At 36.6% G+C, this 23,631-nt stretch overlaps 2 protein-coding genes across 4 annotated transcripts in view; one reads left to right on the plus strand and one right to left on the minus strand.

Annotated features, from left to right (window-relative positions):
• Positions 1-19,446, plus strand: part of anxa5b (annexin A5b) — a 25,674-nt gene extending 6,228 nt beyond the window's left edge. The window contains exons 1-13 of one of the 3 annotated variants that reach the window (XM_057331208.1): positions 10,207-10,666; positions 10,875-10,911; positions 13,459-13,543; positions 13,653-13,747; positions 13,861-13,974; positions 14,102-14,192; positions 14,304-14,383; positions 15,094-15,144; positions 17,495-17,588; positions 17,698-17,793; positions 18,005-18,063; positions 18,325-18,450; positions 18,561-19,446. In XM_057331208.1, the coding sequence (XP_057187191.1) occupies positions 10,909-10,911; positions 13,459-13,543; positions 13,653-13,747; positions 13,861-13,974; positions 14,102-14,192; positions 14,304-14,383; positions 15,094-15,144; positions 17,495-17,588; positions 17,698-17,793; positions 18,005-18,063; positions 18,325-18,450; positions 18,561-18,623 (957 nt within the window). In that variant the 5' untranslated portion in view covers positions 10,207-10,666; positions 10,875-10,908 and the 3' untranslated portion in view covers positions 18,624-19,446. Of the gene's footprint in view, positions 1-10,206; positions 10,667-10,874; positions 10,912-13,458; positions 13,544-13,652; positions 13,748-13,860; positions 13,975-14,101; positions 14,193-14,303; positions 14,384-15,093; positions 15,145-17,494; positions 17,589-17,697; positions 17,794-18,004; positions 18,064-18,324; positions 18,451-18,560 lie in introns of those variants that run through there. The other 2 variants (XM_057331206.1, XM_057331207.1) reach the window with 2 other exon arrangements.
• On the minus strand, positions 4,902-9,008 carry uchl1 (ubiquitin carboxyl-terminal esterase L1 (ubiquitin thiolesterase)). The gene is made up of 9 exons (XM_057331210.1): positions 8,889-9,008; positions 8,764-8,775; positions 8,212-8,340; positions 7,762-7,897; positions 6,404-6,489; positions 5,803-5,850; positions 5,629-5,698; positions 5,459-5,517; positions 4,902-5,329 (listed from the first exon to the last, which is right to left on the minus strand). Exons 1-9 carry the CDS (start codon positions 8,919-8,921, stop codon positions 5,246-5,248), a joined length of 657 nt encoding a protein of 218 aa, XP_057187193.1. The 5' UTR covers positions 8,922-9,008; the 3' UTR covers positions 4,902-5,245.
• Positions 19,447-23,631: the final 4,185 nt, after the last annotated feature.

The following is a 23,631-nucleotide window of genomic DNA, read 5'->3' on the forward strand; positions in this document are numbered from 1 at the left end:
CAGGCAGAAGAAAGTCAGCCAGGACAGAACTCATAACATTGTTAAGTCCTCAACTTAACTCCTAAAATCTATAGTTGTGTTAAACTGACAGTTTAGAGGTGCTAACACATGTGGATTGCCCTCTTCGCACAGGCAGAGAGAACATGTATGGCACGTGCATTAATCAAAAGCTAATTGACGACCATTGTTAAGATTGTGGACCAGTAATATACTTGCACTACATGCCTAGCAGACACCCCAGACATCTTCCACAGGCAGAATAAAATCAGACAGGATGAAAACACATTATTTTTAAATGAATCTTTGACTTAACCCTTGCACACTAAACCTTTGTCAGAGCACATTGCCTTGTTTAGTCTAACAAAAACTCACATTCGGACCGACTCTTCCATGACCAGGAAGAACATGTCGGGGCATTTCCTTTAATTAAAAGGTAGTTTATGGCACATTGATAAGAAGCCAGACCCCCAAAGTCTCAAACACTTTCATCATTTGGCAGGTAAAAGTCTTAAACCTGGAACCAAGTCATTCTTAAATGAAAACGTCACACACATAAACATTTCGTTTATCTCTCTAAATTATAAAACACAACCCCAGCAGACAGGTTTCACACTGTCTTTGGAGACAGGCACCCCGGCTGGCAGGCTGGAACCACCTTTGCCAAGTGGAGTGGAGGGGTAGATACTTGGCATTGACAGTGGGGGGGCCACAACAGGTCATAAAAAACTCAAACCTAAACATTAATAACCAGGTCATAAAAAAAAAACACACACAAACATAAACTTTGTTTTGGAACACGTTGATAAGAAGACATACAAAAAATATCTCAAACACTTTTCATCATTTGTCAGATAAAAGTCAAAACCAACTCGCTCTTAGAAGAAACGTCACAAGCGTAACGATTAAATTTAAAAATCCTTCACAGCACATCCTGTTGCCAGGTAAAAAGACAGCCAGGGTGAAAGCACCGTCTTGGTTTGGAGCTGGGAGGGGTGTGTGGGTTGGATAGCTGGAACTTCAATTTTATTTTAACAACTGACTGCATGCATCACACTTCAATTCAGGCAAGTTCTTTTAACACTTAAAACCTGACTTCGAAATATAATTTCATCGAATTTAATTTAATCGCTATTTATCTATATTATTTTACATCAGTGCTTCTTATTTCTTTAACTCATCTTGTATTGCTTCATTCACAGACATTACGGTCAAAAAACATCCATTCTGAAGCCAAATCCTTATCTCTTCTACAAACCCTGTGGGGTGTGAAACAACAAGGTCTGGAAATTACAAAACACAAAAACAATTTCCTGAACAACAGCAAAGGGTGTCATAAATGCACACAGGATGCAATTGACTACATGCATCACCCTTCAACACAGGCAATTTATTTTTAAAACTTAACTAAACCTTTGATTACCAAGTCATAAAAACACACAATTACAATCTTTGTTTGGGACATGTTGTTAAGAAAGACATACCCCTAGGTTTCATGTTGTGTTATGAGACAGACACCCGCTGTCAGTCCGGCAGGATGGGTCCAACATTTTGCCAGGTGGTGTGGGGTTAGATAGGCAGGACATGACCCCAGGAACCAGAGCAAGACTTTTATAAACGTTTTAACTTGATCTTTCAAGAAACATCACACGCATTAACATTTAATTTATCTCTCTGATCTCTGATATACATCCACATCAAACTGTTTTCACACCATGTAAAAAGACATGACTGCAAACATCGTCTTGGTTTGGGGGTGGAGGGCATGTGTGTGTGTAGGCAGGGGACAGGGGATCTCCCAACATTAGCTGGTACTACATTTTCATTTTAACAACTGACTGCATGCATCACCCTACAACACAGGCAAGTTCTTTTTTAAACTTAAAAGCTGGATCTGTCTATTTTATCATACTTCATTGAATCACTATTTATTTTATTTAACATCAGTGCTAATTATTTCTTTAACTCATCTTGTATTGCATCATTCACAGGAGGTCAAAAACCAAGCATTCTGAAAACCAACTCAGACACATTCTTTTTAAACTTAAAACCTGAATCTTTTATCTTATTTCATTTAATCACTATTTAGCTATTTTATTTAACACCAGTGCTTCTTATTTTCTTTAACTCATCTTTTGTTGCTTTCATTCACAGGAGGTCAAAGACCAAGCATTCTCAAACCAAATCCTTATCTCTACAGCAAAGAAGTGGGGTGTGTGAAACAACGAGGCCTGGACATTATAACCTGTTTTCCTGAACAAACAACAAAGGGTTCATAAATGTACACAGGATGTACGGTCAAAGGTCATAATCATAAACCCGGCAGGGGGTAATAAATTATGGGTAATAAATCACGTTTTTGACATTCGGTGTATCATATTTACTACTTCCTTCAAGCTGTACCTGTGAGTTAGGTGCATTTCACATTTAAACCTGTTCATAGAGTGTGGGCAGAAGGATAGGCCTACCGTGATTCTCCTGTTGATCTAAACAAAATGAATAGAGATGATTTTAAGGTATTGGCCAACTGTAGGATGTCAGTGACAGGCAACAAGGGAAGTCTCCATGGAATGTATGAAACGTGACATGTAGGTTCCTAGAAGACTGTTCTTTGAAGGGAAAGCAGACACCTGGAAACTTTTTGTGTTTCGGCCAAAAATAGCAGGAGTGAGAAGGGAGAATGCAGCGAAAACCACATTTGGCTGTGGGTGGTCACTGGCAGTTAGTGTCAGTGTGATGAGAACTTGATGCTAATGGCTGGCACCATCAGCAAATGTGAAGTCATCTGCAGGCAGACTTGGCATTGAAAATGCTGGAGGAGGGGTTTAGAAAGATTTATAGTCTCGTGTTGTGTTTATCCCTGTTTACTCTCAGCTGCCCCATGGAGAAGTATGTGGGTGAGAGGACACAAACGTTTTGGCAGAAGGGTAAAGACATGAAAATCAACTGTGAAAGAAAGAACAAGGTCTAGATGGTTGTCTGCTTTGAATTACTGTGCAGATGGGCTGTGGGTCCAACAAAGCCATTACATACAACAAGGAATGAAAATTCTTGCATCAGTCAGTCACTCTCATGTCATTTCAGGCCTGTGTGATACAAAAGGGGAAACTTTAAAGAATACTGATGCTACTTTTTGTACCATAAAATAAAAGTGAATGATGGACTGAGTCGCTGAGTTACTTTAATAGGGAGCTCCTCCACTGAGGTGTCAATACTGACACCTTCAGGAAAAGAGGAGAATAGCAATCCAATTCAGTAGCAATAGCAATTCAGTAACAATCTTGTGGGATTCAAATGTGTTTTGCATAGTGGAAATAAAAAATATTAACATTCCAGAAGTTAAAAAAAATCAAAATTCAATATAGAAGTCGACTTTGTCAACTTTTGGAAACAAATGCAGAGACAAATGCAGACGAGGCTGTTTACACTGACTCCTGTAAATGAAATTTTCCTGGCAACAGGCAAAGCAACATGCTTAAAGATGAGTAGAGAAGATATATATAAGTTGCCAGCAAGGACCCAACATCTACTGCACCTTCTCAGATGTGCAGATAAAATGTTAAATATTTACATAAGGCCTTTACATTTGGATCGTTTCATACAAAGACAGATTTGACAGCTTTGTGTCGATAGAAATACTTCAGGACCATACATGTGCAGTAGCATTGTATCTTATTGTTTACTTCCTTGAAATTATCTGTAAACATACAAGCAAGTGGGAACTGTTTTCTTCTGTATTCAATGATTTCAACGGTTAATGATTATGTTAGACACAAAATAAATTATGACTCCAGTTACTTAGAATCAACAGAACTAAATATTTGAAAGAACAATTGTGCCTCTGCTCTGTAATGAGTAAATAATGACAGAATTATTATGTTTAGACATTCATTTGATATGGCATTCATTTGAAACAAAGTATTTATTAACTTATTGTATTGTGCTTTCACTAAAATGTTTTTTTTAAGAAAGTGCAAGATAAACCAATAGGCCTTTTTCACACTTCCGGGTTTTCCGAATGCGGTAATCAGTTGTGTAAAGGCATTTCCGGCAGTATGTACACAAGTGCTATTGCAAAGAGAGACAAGACAATTAAAACCCAATTAATGAAAATGCAGAAGCATTCTAAAGCACAATTTTAAACCCAGACATTTTTTTTTAACCCGGGCTGTTTCTCTCCAAACAGTGTTTTACGTTTCATTTATAATATTCATAAAGCACTGCTATGAAAACACCAAAAAAGTAGAAAGGCAAATAAATTCCAGAAACATCCTGGGTTTAAAATTGTGCTTTAGAATGCATTTTCGTTGATTGGGTTACAATTGTCTAGTCTCTCTTTGCTAGAGCACTTGTGTACCTACTGCCGGAATTGAATTTACACAACTAACGCTGATCCAGATATACCCCCTAGCATCCGTGAAAAAGGCCTATGTAGCTCTTACCAAAAGACGATTTTTTTTATTAAGGTGTGCGTAACAAAGTAGTAAAATTGATGAATGCTGATTTTAGTATGTGCAGTTAGTTTTTGGTTTTTAAAAAAGCAACAAAGCTGAAAAAACGCACTTTAATATTTTTAACATACGTTGTTGGATAATTTGTTAAATAGCCACATCCCCATACAAGTTACAAGTTATTCCGGGGTGTCACCAAATAATGATGCATATACCATATTGTCAATACCCTGGATCTGAACATTTGAGAGCATGAAGGGTCATGGATTGATTTGATAGTTAGCCCCTAGCTGATGAAAAGAATGTTATACTCAAGTCTTACTCGAACTTTCAAATAAGCCAGTTTTACATTCTAAAGATAGCCATTTAGGGGCTAAATACAAATCCATTAACCAACTGAAACTTTGGTGAAGTATGATCATCTCAAAACAGCACACTCAAAACAACACAAAGTAACATTACCGATTTTATTTTGCACACACATTCAAGCCAATGAGCTCATGTTACATTTCTGCTCAATATTGCAACAAGCCCAAAATTCACTCAAACAGAAAAATGCAAATGAGGTACATCAACAAAAACACTGGTATTTACAGACAGAATAATGATTTTAGACAGAAATTCAATTAAATATGAAATTAAACTAAAATTACAGAAACTCACAGTCAGATAGGCAGGCAGTTTGTATAGCATGTATCAAGGTGAGGTACAGGCCTTTTGTGCTCTGGATAATACGTATTAAGTGATTGAACAGTTTTGCAGAATTGCTTGTGGTTCAGCTGTCACCTGGCTCCTTTTCAGGCTTTGCATAGAGCCACAGCAGAGAAACGCACCTCCCCTTTCTCTCGCTCCATAAACTCACGGCACACATTTGCTGCATCCTACAGAGAGATGAGTTAAGTCATTTAATCAGTCATCTGACAACGTTATTATGATAATTGCGAATTCATAAGGGAAACGCTTATAAGAGAGTAAAACACAAACGTCCATGCCAAGAATAAAATGTTTACCAGGACAAAGCTTTCTGGCTTTGTGGCTCCATGACTCACCGGTCCATCAATTCTGCCATCTGAGGAATTTTTTTGTTGAGTTTACACTTAAATGCAAGTCATTAGCACTAAAACTGATACTTGGTCCTAATAACAATCAAGCATAAAACATTTTGAACCTTTTCACTTACCCAGCTCATAAAGTTGACCATTTACATTGACAAATGTAATGAAATGGAAGTTGACTTTGTCTGGCTCTGGCTTTTAGGATTTAATATAATAGGGGAAAAATATTAACATGAACAATCCATCCAGTCTCCATAACAATCCATTACTACAAGTGTTCAATGTAAATTTTGTCTTACCAGACACTGTCCCTCATCAGCAACCGCATCATGAATTTCCTGGAAGGCCTGAAATAAATGTTAAAAATTACATTTATCACAATATTATCAATAACTTAAATGATTAGTTCACCCAAAAATGAAAATTTTGACATCATTTATCCACTGTTCCAAACCTATATAAATGTCTGTTGTGCTGAATAAAAAGTAAGACATTTGGAAGAATGTTTGTAACCAAACCGTTCTGGGGCACTATTGACCACCATAGTAGGAAGAAAACTAATATGCTAGTCAATGGTGCCCCAGAACTGTTCTACAGTTCCACATTCTACAAAATATATTTTTTCGTTTTCAGCAAAACAAAGACATATCGCTTTGAAACACCTTATGGGTAAGTAATTGACAGAATTTCCATTTTGGGTAACTATCCCTTTTATGTACAACAAATTATAACTTCCAAAGTGACATTTGTTAAATTATGAAAAAATAAATAGTACATTTGTCACCTATTGGTGGTATCAATTATTGCACACGGATCGAGGGCCTTTTAAGATTTACACGCTTTTTGTTGTAACAAATGCTGTACACAGTGTAGTTCAATTTAAAGAAATAGCTATCATACCTTATTTTTCTCAAGTTTCTTGGCTCGTTCTGCATCAGACATCCCTGAGGTGGCATCTAGAAAACTCTTCAGTGCAGAGTTATTGTCTACAAACACAAGTGATTGAAAACAAATAACGTAACTTTCTTTTCTAAAAAGCATATTTTACATTTTGGTTTTATTTATAATTAATTCACAAGGCAGGCCTAACATCATACATCTTTGCTTTTTATTTTTATTTAGCTTCACAGGTCTGTGTGGGCAAACTCAATCCTGACCTTAGCCGTAGTCAGGCTAGCACAATATCAAGCATCTCAGACAAATCAATACAAATATCCTCCCAGGGTCTCTATCCTACTTCAGAATCAGAACCAGAATTCGCTTTATTGGCCAAGTGTGTGCAAACACACAAGGACTTTGTTGTGGGTTTTTTGAGCACTTGGTACATACATATATACACGTGACATGAAAAAAACTGGAAGAACAATTAGTAAGTATAAATAAGTAAAACTAGAGGTAATACTACTACTACTACTAATAATAATAATAATAATAATAATAATAATAATGTTGTATAAAATTTGGAACAGAGGATTTATGTACAGATTTGTGCATTTACAGTATATTTTAGTAGACAACACATTGGTATACTTTGGTAGACATGCCATCAAGGCTCGACATTAACGCTTGTCCGGGACAAGTGAATGTTTTGTATGGGCAAGTGAGAGAGAATTTCACTTGCCCGATCGGACAAGTAACTTGAAAAAAAATTAATAACAGCAGTGCGACATATGTAGGATAATAAGAATATGTGCATTAGAGAGAAAAAAGGAAAAACACAGAACTTGGTCATCTAAAAAATGATATGGCCCTAATTTATCCATCTGTATGTAACATTAATGTCTTTTGTCAGTTACCTGCCTATTCATGATGAACTGCACTTGCATTTTTTTTTTTTAATGATGACAACAGACGATTTATACTTGTGCTACTACTGTTTGGCCTGTGCTACCAAACTTTAAACCTTTCTAGCACCAGTGCTATGTGCAAAAACGTTAACTTGCAGCCTAAACACTAATAATAATTACTGCTTGCCTTTGTTTTATAGCAGTCACGGAGAGTAGGCCTATAACCACATTCAGGCAGCCAAAGCGGACACTAGTTAAAATGCTTAGAAGCAAACTTGACCAATTTAAATCTGAAACAATTATATTGAATATATTATATAATAATTCAAATGAAATATTATTTTTTTATCTTTGGACAAGTAATTTTTGTACTCTGACAAGTGAATGACAGATTTACTTGTCCAAAGGACAACCACATAACAATGCTTAATGTCAAGCCAAAAGGCGTATCATGCGAACGTCTCAACTGACCAAAATCAATACTGTCCTGATTGTTCGCCACAGCATGTATCAAACCCACAGTTCCACACGAGTTGACCACTGTTTGTTTCAGAAAATATATGCCTTGACCGTTGTCAACTGACTGTTTGGAACGGAATTCCTCATGCTGAGAGACAGACAAAGAGGGTGGTGGTTAGAAGGTTATATCACATTTTACTAATAAAATTGTTCTAGATTAGCATTAATAAGTTGTGGGAAAGTAGCTAAACTTTTATTATGAATAGCAAATTATTTTTTAGTACATAATGAACAATTTGACCCAACATCTTTACATACATATTCATATTCATATCCTAAGGTACTATACTGATATTGTATTCTTAATTAAGAAAAACATTGTGTGTGTCCTTTAACGTTTCCCAGAATTTAACGCATCATGTCCTCGTGCGGGGCCACGCCCGCTGTTCTGTGTGCGCGTACCTGTTGCGTTAAAGGAAAGAGCAGCATCAAGGCACAGCAGGGTGAAGGCACCCCGGACAAAGACTCATCCTCTAGACCCAGAACATCAACAAAACGCCAACCTGAACCAACACCCAGCTTACTCAATACCTTAACAGAAAATATAAATAAAATCGTGTTGTCAGATGTCATAAGACACAACAGTTATAGACCCCATGAGATGATTTAATAGTTTTCTAATATTATGTAAAAAAAATATGTGTCCTACTCAATAAGTATGTAGGAGCCAAATGTATGTTTCGCATATTAAATATTAAATTAAGTGCTCATGGTCAAACGCGTGATAAAAACTAAAGTAGCCTACTTGTATTATGCAAAATGATAACTGATTGCAAGCATGTGTTTCTGAAACAAGGATTCGTGGTATTTTCATGCAGGTGAAAGTGGGTAAGCCCACGCCCTGACGTTTCACAGTCGGGTCCATGACGATTTCACCTCATGACACCACAAACCTACCGGCAGACAGCCTCACCATCAGCAGCATCATCTCAGCTTATGACTCAGCGAACGTACCTTGTTCAGCATCTGAAAGCAATACAAACGCACATATATGTCGGACAATAACAGACAAAATGAATCGAAAGCATGCACTACACGTAAACTAGCTAGCGAAGCTAAATCATGAAATAACGATTAACCTCTGGGTTGATTTCCATCGGTTTCCACTCCATGCTTGCAAACGTCTGCGAGTGCCACTCCTCCGAGAGTTCTATGATGAGGCGCCGCCCGAGAAACACGAAGGCGCGCAGGCTCTCACGAGGATATTTATATATCCGACCGGTCGTATTCCATTTACACAGAAAATAGGGGGGTCCGCTCAGACACAAGATGTGTTTACGTTTGGCTGGGACACATATTCACAATATAGGGGAACTTTTATCATGTAGTTAGTGTTGAGAAAATTACATGGTAACACGGAAGTGGGGGAAACGGGATAAACTTTTGTTGAGATTCTCATGGAATAGATTGCTCCGCCATCGGGCTATATTCTGGAAGCTGCCAGAATTTTCGAGTCATCAGCAGCAGCTGAATCACTTGATTTAAAAAAACAATAGATCTGATTGATTTAACTGTTTAAATGACGATTTTATTGTAGTCGTGCCTTATTGTATTTATAAATACTGATTAAGTAAAATTCTGAATAGAAAAAATCTGCCAATTAACACTCCGAATTAACCAGACACTTCTTTGAGAGGGGTAGTTTGAAATGATGTGCAGGAGGTCATGAGCTGTTTTTACTCCCAGTCCATCTGTGATTGAAGCAGTCTGGGAATTTTCATATGAACCTAAAGTCAAACGACAGAGTAACTAAAATGCTTTAATCTGAACAGAAAATGAGCATAGTTGATTGACAAGATGGCCTTAAAGCATCATATACACTTTTTTGACTATTATTATCATATTGGGCCAAGGACTTAACTTTTATATAGGGGCGGTTTCCAGGACAGGGATTAAGCTGTAGTCTAAAGACTATAGACGATATTTTAACGACCTAAATATCCTAATTTAACCAAGGCCTAGTCCTGGGTTAAACTAATCTTTATCCGGGAAACCGCCCCATAGAATATATGGAGTTAATTCATTCTAAATCATTCAAAACATTAATTTGTTTTACAACAACCTTTGGAATATAGTAAAACTGGTCATTATAAACAACTTCTTTTGTGATTGATTTAACAGTTCTTTCATAGGGCTGTAGATAGACACAAAATTCCTAGGTGAGTTTAAACCACGCAAAGTTTGAGAAAATAATCAGTCAAATATGAAGTCAAAGTTTACAGTTAATTTCAACAATAAACTTCTGTTTTAGTCCTTTGTTATATTTCTTCAATGCACTTTCTGTAAAGCTTCAACGGATGAAAATTTGATAGACACAGTCAGCATTCTACATGCATCCATGTGTAACTTATTGCCAATGGCTTACTATCCAATAAAGTGTTACACTAGTCTAATGTGACCCTTTGCGTATTTGATTATTCTTAATGTGTTGCCTGGCAAATACTGGGTCTGTTTGTCTTATACGGTAATGATATAATCTGTTGTGTTGACCAAGAGGGTGGGGAACTACATTGCATCAGATATCACAAAGCTAAACTATGCGGGAAAAAAGTGTATAAACTTATTTGTGAATTGCTAAAAGTTTGTGCTATGTATTGTGTCATTCACTAGCATGCCTCAAAAATGTAATTTATTGGTGTCATGTTCACAAATGCATTAAAACGGAAAACAAAGCAAAAACGACATTTCCCATAAGTCATAGCGTTTGTGGCTCGAGTCGCTCAGGGTGTGGCTCATCCAGAGCTCAAGTTCAACACTCTCATCGTAGTCAAGTTTGTTCCATCCTGCTTCATCATACTTCATCCTCATTCTTGGTCTCACTGCAGTCATCTGCGCTTCAACAGAAACACTTCTCACGGTAACAATAAACGCTTCTTTTAAACATTTTTTTAATATTCTGAACATTACACAGTTATCACTCTACCTGTTCAAAGTTTCCTGTGCAAAATATTTCTGTTACATTATCCCCCATTGTACGCGTTTGTTAAACCCATTTATGCATTAGGTAATTTAACGTTTATTAACATTTATAATTTAACTAAACATTCGTTTACGTATGTTTTCAGCATCCACCTCTTGAAGTAGTAAATCGAGTCAGAGATGGTAAGTTATCTCTTTTGGCAAAACTTTATTATTTGTAGCACGTAGTAGTCAATTACAACGCGTGTATTCGGCAGATATTTAATATGCTTTTTAGAATAATGCTATGAATCTTTTTGCAGTTTGTGTAAAATAGTCGACGCCCTTGCTGTCACAGCTGGTCAAATAATCCGCGAATTCAGTGGCTAAAACAAGCCTTTAGTAAATCAGTCCGTTTACTCTGTATTGTATTGCTGTCAAAAGCAATAGAATTTCAATGAAGCTGCCTCCACTATACTAAGACACTTTTGTGCATCTTACTTTGGAGAAAAAAAAGTAGTACTGCTTTTATTATTGTTTTACATATTTATTAATTTGAAACTTTTATTTTCACAATGACCACTAATGGTTAGAAAGAAAATGAATGTTATAGTAACACAGATGTGAATCAGTCGATGAGTCATTCGTGTGGGTTGAGGTACTAGGCTACCCAAAGGGCGTTCCTGTCTCCTGCATATGAGTCTGTAGATGGATTTGACTTCACGTGGCATTGCGCATATTGATCGGCAACGACGTCAAAGTACCGCGAGAGCGATTTGAGCGCAACCTGCTTTGTAAGCTCTCGCGGTCCTTTGATGTCATAGGCCGATCGTTCTGCGCAGCGCCGTGTGAAGTCGAACCGCCTGTTTTTCTCCACTCTTGGTCCTCTTCTCTGCCTATATTTCACTACAGTTCTGTTTAATTGAAGGAAAGTGATGCATTCCTTTCATAAATGTTTTAGAAATGGCAAAATGAGTGTTAGCTTACAATGTATCTTTTTCTGACGTTAAACGTTGTGCTATGTGTGTTTACTGTCAATATGAATGTAGCAAAGTTTGTTAAAAGTTTGTTGTCGGTCTGAAGTTGTGAGCAGCATATTGCATTACAAATCAGTTGTTAAAGCAAACGGGTTAGAAAGCACTCAGGCAGTTCAGTCATGTAAGAGAAAGGACTATAGCTATAATTTCCATCTATTTGGATACGTGTGTGTGCGTGTCAGTGTGTGTGTGTGTGTGTGTGTGTGTGTGTGTGTGTGTGTTTGTGTTTACCCTGTTGTATAGACAGCCTGAGTAACCTGACTCCTGTGACTCCAACTGACAGCATTGTTTAAACGTTTGCATGTGTGGATGCTGTGTTTGCGTGGTCAGCTCTTCCATTGTGTTTTCAAATAATCGCCCGTTTTGGGCAGGTCAAATCTAGAGCGCATGATGCTGGTATCATGAGCCAGAAGGAATCTTGGTTGTTGGAATTTGGAATGGCTGACTCCAGGGGCCGGTTGTCTAAGCAGTTTATGCTAGTCTTAGAAGTTAGTCATCTGATTTTTTTCTTCAGGGCTGGTCATAACTTCAAGCCAGTTACATACAAAGGTAGATTGGTCTAATTGAAATGTGGAAAGAAAGACTGATTAGTCCAAACTAATTGCTAGTCAGTGAGACTAGTGGTTAAGGCACAGTCTTAACTTAGCGGCAAAGTTTATGCAACTGTCCCCAGATTCTAATAAAACCACAGAAAGCTTTCAGGCCTAAGTTTGCTCAACACATTCCTGTGTCTTAAGATTTAAGACAAACAATACATCACATCAGAAAGCTACAAAATGTCATACTGTATAATAAAACAAAAGTTGTAATTGGAAAACTACTGCACAAAGAACTGTTATTGGTATAGAGATGCTTTCTTGTTTCTCACCTTTCTTATTGGAGGTTTTCTGGGGTCTTACGAACCACTTCTGTTTTTTAGCTTGATCATAGTCTTGTCATAAAGTAGGTTTAACATAAAAACTTATTACTGTCTGAGAGGCTTTGATGTGTATTTGTTTGTTTCTGTGCTAGTGTTATTGAGTCAGTACTGTGGTTGTCCCCCAAGGGGATTAACAGGGCGTCTGTGTGTGTGTTTCCCCTCCCGTGACTCCTTGGTTCTGCTAACAGACACCAGTTACTCAATACATTCAAGTTTATTATAGGGTTTTAAAAAGTGTGTGACTCTTACAAATCACCACAATCTTTCGTGGAAAGATATTTTTAAGGAAACGGGCATGACTTCCTGAATTTGAGTTGACGGCAGTGTCCGTTTTTATGTCGCAAGCGTGATGCAAATATTAAACAAATCTGCTGTTTCAGAATGTGAAAAAGCTAAAGTAATTCCTACTTACTGAAATTAAACTCTGCATTTAAATGGATAACGCATACGTCCACATCTGGGATTTTGTTTTCCTTCCCCTGCCCTCCCCACCAACACACTTTATGGTGAATTACTCATTCAAAGTTTCCATGTGGAAAACTACAGGATCTAAACTTTTTATACGCAGCCCCTTAAAGAGACAGACCACACTTAGAAAAAATGTTAGTGTTCCATTAATTGATTCTAAGTTTAGTAGTAATGTTTTTTTTAAATAATTTTTCAATGTGTGTAAAAATGTGATTCATTCCTATCAGCTGCAGTGGGAAAGAATATGGGTGTGGTCTTCTATGTAATACAGTATCCTACAAAAAGAGAACACAAAACAGGAACTATCTGCTTTTGTCACTGTTTTAGGCTGGTAGAGGAACAGTGAAGCCCCATGCAGGATTCAATGCCAATAATGATGCGGAGGTTCTCTTCAAGGCCATGAAAGGACTTGGTGAGTTGACCAACACGTTAAATATCAATACACCTACCAAAATGTCTTTCTGCGTCTTGCTATATCACCAAATTAAATAATGGTCACCAACTTCGTTTTGTTTATGCAGGCACAGATGAGGATGCTATTCTGCAGTTGTTGACAGCACGTAGCAATGAGCAGCGCCACCAGATCAAAGCTGCATATAAAACCCTGCATGGAAAGGTAACCAGCATTAAACCTGGAAAGAGTTTCATCTTCTTTTGTGTGTGTGGGTGTTTTGTTTGAGATCCAAGCAACCCTCTCATTCTTTTGCCTTCTTCTAAACATACATATAGGATTTGGTGAATGATTTGAAGTCAGAGTTGGGTGGGAAGTTTGAGACTCTCGTTGTATGCTTGATGACTCCTCCCATACTGTATGATGTCTCATGCCTGCGTGATGCCATTAAGGTATATCATGACAAAAAAGTATTTTGTATTTCTCTTACATGTATCAAAAATGCTTATAAGACACACAGACGTTTTTATGCTTTTAAATATATGTGGTTGGTCTGTAACTTTTCATTTGTTGTCTTAGGGGGCAGGCACAGATGAGAAAGTGTTGATTGAGATCCTGGCATCCAGACCAGCTAATGAAATCAATCAGATCAAAAGTGCTTACAAGCAAGGTAACTGTGTTTGATACCATTCTTTGACCTGGGACTGCTCTTATAAATGTTCAAATTATATCTTTGACGTGATATTGATGATGAGGATAATGTGTGTGCGTGTGTATGCAGCGCATGATAAGGACCTGGAGGAAGCTGTGACTGGTGATACTGGAGGTCACTTCCAGAGGATGCTGGTTATTTTGTTGCAAGTATGTAACCCAATAGTAGTTTTTTTAAAGAAACAAATAATGATTCTATAAGTGTGTAAAATAAGTTTGAACTAGATTAAACTTATTAACTTGTGAACAGCTACTTAAAAGAGGAAGTCTATGAGGTTTTACTACTTCTGCATTATTTTGTTTGTTTTATTCAAAAGAATATTCAAGGGTAAACGATGAACTTCATTAGCAGGAGGCAACAAATTGTATTAGATTATTTTACAGAATATACTGTCATTTTGTCCCCAAAAAGTGTTTAGTGACACACTTGTATTGTATGAGTGGATGAATTAGAATCCCAGCAGGCATGTGGGAAGAACTGTGACTTTCACTGTGTTATCATCTGGTGTGATAGAATCAGTGAATTTCAGTGAATTTCGATTTAATCTTTTAACTAAATAAATAATTTAATTTAATTTAAAAAAATCTAATTGCATGAATGGGACATGACAACAACAACTGGTCATTTTTCTATTACTTGAAATTCTATTGCTTTTATGACAAAAAAAAATTGTAATATGTTCTACATTATACAAGAACATCATTGAAATATTCAGGTCAACTTTTTGAATTTAGAAAGATAGTGGTCTCTTTGCACAGTGTATACAGATTTGGATTTGCATCATTTTAATCCACTGTGAATAAAGGTTACACATGCGTGTTCGATTTTTTAAAAATGATTTAATATTATTTATCCATAGGCCAGCAGACAGCAGGGTATACAAGAGGGCCTCATTCAAAGTGATGCGCAGGTGAGTGCGTGTATGTGTGCAGGTCATTGCATTTCTAATGTCAGAAGACTGAAACATTAACATAATAATAATAATAATAGGTTTATAAATAATTTTTAAATTACAGTAAATTAACAGTCAATCTCTCACAACTGTAGTTAACGAATAGGTGTGTAGGAAAAAAGACCAACAGGTCCAAATATAAGCAAAAAAGAAAATAAATCCCGCACACTACCAGTGCTTGCAAAGGGGTACATTTAATTAACAACATTTCAGTCTCATGACCTTCATCAGGCATATACACAGAAACGTTGTTGTAACATGTTCCAAGTAAGGAAGGAAGGAGGCGGGAACCGGCGAACGATAACCAAAACTTGAATAACATAAACAAAGCATAAACCAAAGTAAAGGGCCGGCAGCCACCTCACGGTCGACTGCCGGCTACACAAACATAACTAAAACACATACAATGTCCAGGGGCCCGTTTCAGAAAGGAGGTTTAGTGAAAACTGAGTATATTAACCCTGAAATGAGGGAAACTCTGGGTTTTCAGTTTCAGAATGTGAGGTATGTCAAACCTGAGAAATCGGGGTAACTCAAGCCCGTTTCTAAAGGAGAGGTAACTACTCTGAGTCAGTAACCATGGTAACTTACTCTGTGAACCTAACCTGGTCGGGAGCAGGTTTTCTTTGTTAAACCCAGAGATTATTTCCATCTCCTCCCCCTTTTAAAGCGCAAGTGGTGTATCTCATTCATTCATTCATTAATACAGTCATTCATGGCACACATTTTGATCACACAGAGACCATCTCACTGACTTATACTGTATGTCATATGTGCTTTTATAGAGGATTCATGAAGAGGCTGCATTCATTCATTGGGATGTACTTTGATTTCAGGAGAGCAATTTTTTCATTTCCCTGTGCATTTTTATTAAAACTGTACCGTTTTTCTTTACAGTGAATAAGATATATCAAAATATATCTCATCTATTCTTACATCAATAACATCAGCCACCGTATGTGTATTACATCAGAGCATAATTTTCTATGGACGATGAGAAATTACTTAATAAAGTGTATAAATAAACTGCATGAATAAAGAAATGAATAAATACAGACATACATGCAGAAATGAAGCGATAAAGGTAATAAACAAGTAATTTTGATGTGCAGCCATTCCAACTGAAATCTGCTCAGAGCAGGGTTCGAACCGGCGATCAGTCTAATTTTGCCCGAGAGTCTGACGCCCTACAGGTGGTGCTATACACCATGACGTGTCATTCGTGTAACTAGAGCACTCATGGCGAGTGAGAACATACAATTTTTTTTATTATTTCAGTTTTATTTCTGTTGTTTCATTCATTTAATGATTAATTTATTTGTTTATTGGTACATTTATTAATTTAAACTTAAGTCATTTTCAGGACATCAGTAAATTCACTGTATGCAGAGTGGAAAGTGTGAGTAAATTCACTGTATGCAGAGTGGAAAGTGTGACTCACTCTCAAGTGCTTTCTGCCGCCATGTTGCTTTTTTTTGATGCCGTTGCCATGGTGAATCGTAATATCGGCGCTCCATTGATGATGGCTTTTTATAGTCATGGTGCACGCGCTTAACCCAGGGTGAGCCTACCCAGAGTAAATTGAACTAACTCAAATCAGCTGTTCTGAAACCAAAAACTCAAAGTTTCTCATTTCTAAGTAAACCAAGTCTGAGTTCAAGGTTTAACCTAGAGTTGGTTGAACCTCCTTATTGAAACAGGCCCCAGGCCTGGTCCTCTCTCGTCGTACCTTCCTGTCGCTCCTCCTCTTATGCTTCCAGAGCTCCTCCGTGAGAGATGCGAGACCGGTGTAACGCACAGCTGACACTCATTATCACTTGTGCCACTGGCTCTCGTCCCGCCTCCCTCGTCACATTTGTTAATTAAATTGACCTCTTTGCAAGCACTTGTAGTTTGTGGGATTTATTTTCTTTTTTGCTTAAAATTATAGTAAAAAATTATGTGTAGCACCTGCTGGTTATATAGCAACTGTTGTGAACTGTCCTGGACCTGTAAAATGTAATTTAGTCATTGCCAAAAGGTTATTAAATGATGAAGTAGTGTAAAAAGTATATAGAGGCACCAGCAAACACAGCAACACACCGTTACTGATTTTACATGCAAAGGGCATTTACAAATAAGATGCTGCAACAGCACAGCACACCTGGTTTATTTAAATGGTTAGAAAAAGGGTAAAAACTGGTCCGATTAAGGTTATAAGTAGACTATTTTTAGCACAAACTTCACATAAACAATAATTGGGAATTAAAATGTTATGATAAAAATGTACAACATGACCTCTTTAATAATACATTTGAATGGGGTGTAGGCATTGTTTGCTGCAGGTGAACAGAAGTATGGCACTGATGAGAGCCAGTTCATCACTATACTGGGAAATCGTAGTGCTGCTCACCTTAGGAGAGGTTAGTTCAGCACACACACACACACACACACACGTGTCATTAAACAACAATGTTATTGTCATGTATTTATTATGTTGATGCTGTTAATGGCTGGCTTGTATTTCTACAGCATTTGAGGAGTATAGAAAGCTGTCAGGGTATGAGATAGAGGAGAGCATCCAGAGAGAAACCTCTGGAAGCCTCCAAGAATTACTGCTGGCTGTAGGTGAGACTCTTATTCAGTGATTGTTTCAATTGCTAATTTTAGTTAATTACACCAAAGTTTACAACCGTTTTCATTACTGTTTAAAATGTGGTTATAGTTGTGTTATATGGCAAGCAACCTAAAATGCAAAGGTTAAAAGAGATTTGTTGAATTGTAAAAAACCTTGCTATGCAATTAAATTAAATTCAGTGGATATTTTTCTATCTTTCAGTGAAGTGTGCCCGCAGCGTTTCATCTTATTTTGCTGAGAGTCTTTACAACTCCATGAAAGTGAGTAGCAGTAAAACAAGCACTTGAATTTGGCAGAACATGGTTGTCAGCACTTATCATATATATAGATTATTATATTTAGATATGAATGGTTTCAGTAATGTTACACATTACTGCCATCTCTATTACGGCTTACTCTGGATCATTATTGTCCGAATCTAAATAGATTTTCCACCATCTTCCTGGATTACGGTTTCATAGGAGCTCATGGATGTTTTGAAAAACTATTAAAAATGGAGATGTAATTGTACTTTTGTCCAGCAGGGGGCAGGTACAGATGACCAAACATTGATCAGAATCATGGTCACCCGCAGTGAAGTTGACTTGATGGATGTTCGTGCTGATTTCCGCAGGATGTTTGCAACTTCTCTGCATAAAACGATTCAGGTATGCTTGTGCATACAGCTATCTTATAACAGTTTCTTTTCGACACAAACTGAAGTGCTGTGATTTGATTTGTTGTTAAAATAAACTTATTTCTTATCCTCTTTCTGCAGGGTGATACCTCTGGTGACTACCGTAAAGCCCTGCTGCTGCTGTGTGGTGGTGATGATGCATAAGCCCCACCCTCCATGCCTGGGTCATGATACTATGACTCCCACATGGGCAGGGAGCAGTCCCCTTCTAAACCCTTCTAAACCCAAACTAAAGAAACCAAACTTTACATTTCAAATCAGTAGAAGGATGTCATGACCTACTGTGCATGTGCTGCATAGCATTTTTTAATTCATAATTGGCAATATGTGAAATTGGGCATTCATTTGTAATGAAATGCGTAGTAGGAAAAAAAAACAAGTATAATCATTATTACAGTTTAGCCTTTTTGCACATTGGAGACCACATTAGAGATTAGGCCTCAAAACTATGACTTAAGATGAAACCACAGAAAAACTACTAATATATATTTTTAAAATGATTAAGTCTTTTACAAATTTTCATAAATACTTTTTGACTCTACCATCTACAACGAAGGCCAAATATTTTACCCTATAATGAAGCAATATTTTATATACATATTCAACAATTTTTCACTTATTTATTGTTTGTATGCTCACTAACTTTCACAACATTTCAGTTTATTATAATAACTGCTTTCATAATTGGCATTATTAGGAACTTCTATATATTTATATGTAAGCTGTTTGTATCTGTGTATGTTTTCATCTAAATTTGTGCTTAAATGAGAGGTTTGCTTAACTGCTTAATTTCTAAAGTAATAACATTTTGGCCCTAATTTGTGCAACAATATGGACCTATACACTGTAATTAAAAACAAAATTCTTCCAAAAGAGTTAACCTTTCTTTTAAATTTGTTTTGAGTTTTAAGATTGCTAAAAAAGTTTAATTAAAAGGGTGCTACTAAAATAAGTCTTTGCATTTCATTGCTGCAATGTTGATAATGAACACTAATGAAGTCAACGCAAAAAAATATGTTCTTCAAGTTATATACAGGTTTTGTTTGACATGAGGCTGAATAATGACACCGTTTTTATTTTGGGGTGAATTATTCCTTTTAAGCACATTGAACAAACCGAATGAAAGTATTTTTTGTAGAATTTTCAAGCTGCTGTTAAATTTGCACGGGAAGCTTTTGCACAGGAAAAGTTAACAATTGGATAGAAAGGCAAGCAGCAGTGAGAACTGTGGATATATTAAGGCTTGAAAAATCAATCCTTGTTGAACACTAAAATACATGACGTGCCCACAGTGAGGCGCTGTAGTCAATAAAATGAGTACAAAATGAGAAGCAACATGTAAATCTACATGCCATTTTGCTTTAATGATAAGCTTCAAATAATTGGGATATTCATAATAACTGTTGTAATTGACGAGCAAAAAAAAAACTAAATATGACAAAATTAAAAAGGAGGGAGAGTAATGTTACATAGGCTACTTACCCTAAGGCAAACTAGACCATCTTGATTTCAACCATTATTTTCACTATGACATGACATTACTCAGTCAATATTAAAGATATCAAGGTAATATTTATAGAACGTTCTTTACATTACATCAGGTGATTTTATGTAGAAAACAGCAAATCACAAAAAAATGACTTCAACTGGCTTTTCACAGACTTTTTATTGTCAAAATTCGCTGATGAGGACACTTGGTGTCATTCTCTATTTCAGGTGCTCATAAATCAAATTAAAACCTATTCCCATTAATATCTCAAAGTGTTGTTGAGAGTGTGATCAAAGTGGGGTGGAATAGAAAACATCACTAGCATGGCAAAAAAAACATCTTCACAAATATAACAATACAGACCATTGTGTTTCAAGATTATCTACAGAGATGAAATTGTACGTACAACGTAGGAAAGTCTTACTTTTGCAAATTGTGGTGACAGTTTGCAAATACCAGCTGCCTCTGCAATTCAAACCGCTTAATAAACATAAACGCCTATAGGTTTATAAGCGATTAGATGTAAGGTGTGTGTGAATGATTTTGTTTGCTTCTTATAGATAACTGCTTCCTACAAATATTGTCTATGTCAAGAGTTTCTTATGGGTATGTGTGTAAATATGAACTTCTGTGTGATTGTAATAGTATATTTACATTTTTACAAATCCAAAAAGCTATACATTTTATCAGTATGTGTGTTGGATGAAAGCCATGATCATTGTGCTGTTAACGCAATATTCTTCTCATTGACCTATAGGAAAACAAAGCTTGTAAAACATATGACCATGCCAAGTTCTAATCTGACCTACTTTGGCTAGGACAATGTAAGTGATAAAATGTATTTTGGTTGTATATCAATACTAATAATATGTCACCACCACCCTCAGTAAAGAGAGGCAGATGTGGACCAATAGGTGTGACTACAAGGCATGTGGTCGGCCAATAGGACTGTCTGAATTCAGGGGTGTAACTGTCAGGCCACCTCAGCCACACAAAGAAACAAGTGTTAAACCCAGCCCACCGAACAATACACATCTACCGTTTGTGTACACGTGTGAATGAGTGAGTAAATGAATGAGAGGGAAAAAGAAAAAAATGTGTTACTGAAAAGCTTGTCATGACAAAGTAGGTATGTAAAGATGCACCATGGCAGTTTTGAGGTCATGTGTGTGCGTGACATTGAGGGTACTCATAGATGTTGATATGTCTTTGTGTCTTCATGCATGTGCAAAGCCAATCCCTATACCTTTTGCAGGAATTGTACGGCTTTGATCTTTTTGCCCTTCCGGCGGCCCAGGTGCTCCAACATTCATGTAAGAACATGATCAGGTGCAGGTGAACACGCATATCCTCCACCATGTAGAGTGTGAAATGCGTCTTTCTGTTCCACTGAATGCTAGTGTCTGTTTAAACTCCGACTTTAAAAAACTTGAATCTCCCACCCACACATGGATGACTTTATTTGATGCTATGCACTGTGTTCCTGTTTTCTTGCTTGAAAAACCGATACAGGTCATTTTCAGCATTAGAAAAATTTTTACATGTATAATTTTGTATATGCTTAGGCTTCGCTTTTTTTTGCAAAACATGCTATGGGATTGACCGTTTTAAATGGTTGCAGTAATGAGAATTTTTAAGGCCTCTTTTGTAAAAATGAAATCAAGATTTCTTGAGAATCAATCATCCATTTAGAGAGCAGTAATCACAGTTACTGCTCTCTATATGGGCTGTAAATAGACTTCAATTCATAGACTATTACATTTTTCATTAATTTAAATAATAATAATTAATAAAATATATTTTAAATAAAATGAATTTCTATACCGCTTCCACTATTGAGAATTGTTGCAATAACAGCTTTAAAGAAAATACAATTAGTAACAAAACGGAACAGAGATAAAGAAAAAGAATAATTACAACAAACATAGAATTCATGCTATGTATATTTTTACCTTCATTTAAGGGAAAATCATATAGTACTTGCAATGATACATCATGGACATGAATTGTGTGGGTGGGTGTGCGTGCATCCAATGATCCTCTTCTAATTCTCTCCTGTAGACTGTTATGTTTCCTGCTTCCTGCTTCCTGGTCGTCTGCTGTAGTAGCAATGTGTACACATGCATTACCTGCACACATGCACAGACCACCCAGATTTGAGGATTTATCACAGAATGGCCATGTACGTTAATCAATGTCAGTTTTTGTGCAGTTGAGTAAGTGCCCATGGGAAACTAATATGAAAGAAAATATTTTGTTGCTAGAGGAAATGTCATGGATGGTCATGTGACTAGTCATTTGGCCTTTACATGAGGAGAATGGTTCATTATGGGTCTCATTCTTCAGGAGGAATGGAACATTTAGTGGGATTTTTTGTAGGAGAGGACAGGTGTGTGTAACCAGAGAACAAGCTGAAAACTGCCACTGAAACTTAACCTTTACAACAACATTCTTGGCAGTAAAGTGTGTGTGTGTGTGTGTGTGTGTGTGTGTGTGTGTGTGTGTGTGTGTGTGTGTGTGTGTGTGTGTGTGTGTGTGTGTGTGTGTGTGTGTGTGGTTGTGTTTGTGTGTTGTCTGTACTAGTTCTTGCATCTAGTTTGAGAGCTACAGGATATATGAGAAGCTACTTTTTAACTTGTGTGTATTGTTAGGTTTTCATCTGCATTTCCAGAAATAGTTAAACACAGTGACCACTTCTTTTACACAATATTTTGTTATTGTTATAACAAAATATTTTGTTATATCAAAAACATGTTTTGTTATACAGTACATCCTGATCATATTTTTAAAGTATATTTTAATTTCACATCTGTGGGTTATCAAGTATACTGTAAAAATGTTACAGAATTTGTCATTTCTTATTAATCACCTGATGAATTTTACCCAGTCACTTCAATACAAGGAGGTGCCTCTCTTATTCCACGAATATAAATGATTTCGCTGCTGTCCTTCTGAAACCTCGTATCTCCATATTTTGTGATTTTTATTTTTTGCATAAATCATTATTATTAGTCACCCTTTTGTTTGTCACTGGGTTTTGAAATATCTAACCAATAAAAAGTATTAAAAAGTGCTTGTCAACTTGGACAACACAGTATTTAATCATTTAAAAAGTACAGTGTTTTTCCATTTCCTGAAAAACAGCAATTTGGACATACCAGGTTTCAGAAGGACAGCACATATGTTAATAATAAATATACTGTCCTTAAAAATAATGTGAATGTTTTGCAAGATATACACTATTCAATAACATCTTAGTTTATTTACAAACCCGATTCCAAAAAAGTTGGGACACTGTACAAATTGTGAATAAAAAAGGAATGCAATAATTTACGAATCTCATAAACTTATATTTTATTCACAATAGAATATAGATAACATATCAAATGTTGAAAGTGAGACATTTTGAAATGTCATGCCAAATATTGGCTCATTTTGGATTTCATGAGAGCTACACATTCCAAAAAAGTTGGGACAGGTAGCAATAAGAGGCCGGAAAAGTTAAATGTACATATAAGGAACAGCTGGAGGACCAATTTGCAACTTATTAGGTCAATTGGCAACATGATTGGGTATAAAAAGAGCCTCTCAGAGTGGCAGTGTCTCTCAGAAGTCAAGATGGGCAGAGGATCACCAATTCCCCCAATGCTGCGGCGAAAAATA

The sequence above is a fragment of the Triplophysa rosa genome, linkage group LG4 (assembly GCF_024868665.1).
Source record: "Triplophysa rosa linkage group LG4, Trosa_1v2, whole genome shotgun sequence".
Taxonomy (NCBI): domain Eukaryota; kingdom Metazoa; phylum Chordata; class Actinopteri; order Cypriniformes; family Nemacheilidae; genus Triplophysa; species Triplophysa rosa.

What these genes read in the sequence shown, in the direction of transcription:
- uchl1 (XM_057331210.1), bottom strand. Translation starts at nt 8,921, where the DNA reads ATGGAGTGGAAACCGATGGAAATCAACCCAGAG. An exon ending in TCTTTCCTTTAACGCAACAG is followed by an intron (nt 7,898 to 8,211) that starts GTACGCGCACAC and finishes TCTGTCTCTCAG; the next exon opens with CATGAGGAATTCCGTTCCAA. An exon ending in TCAGGACAGTATTGATTTTG is followed by an intron (nt 6,490 to 7,761) that starts GTCAGTTGAGAC and finishes TTGTGTTTGTAG; the next exon opens with ACAATAACTCTGCACTGAAG.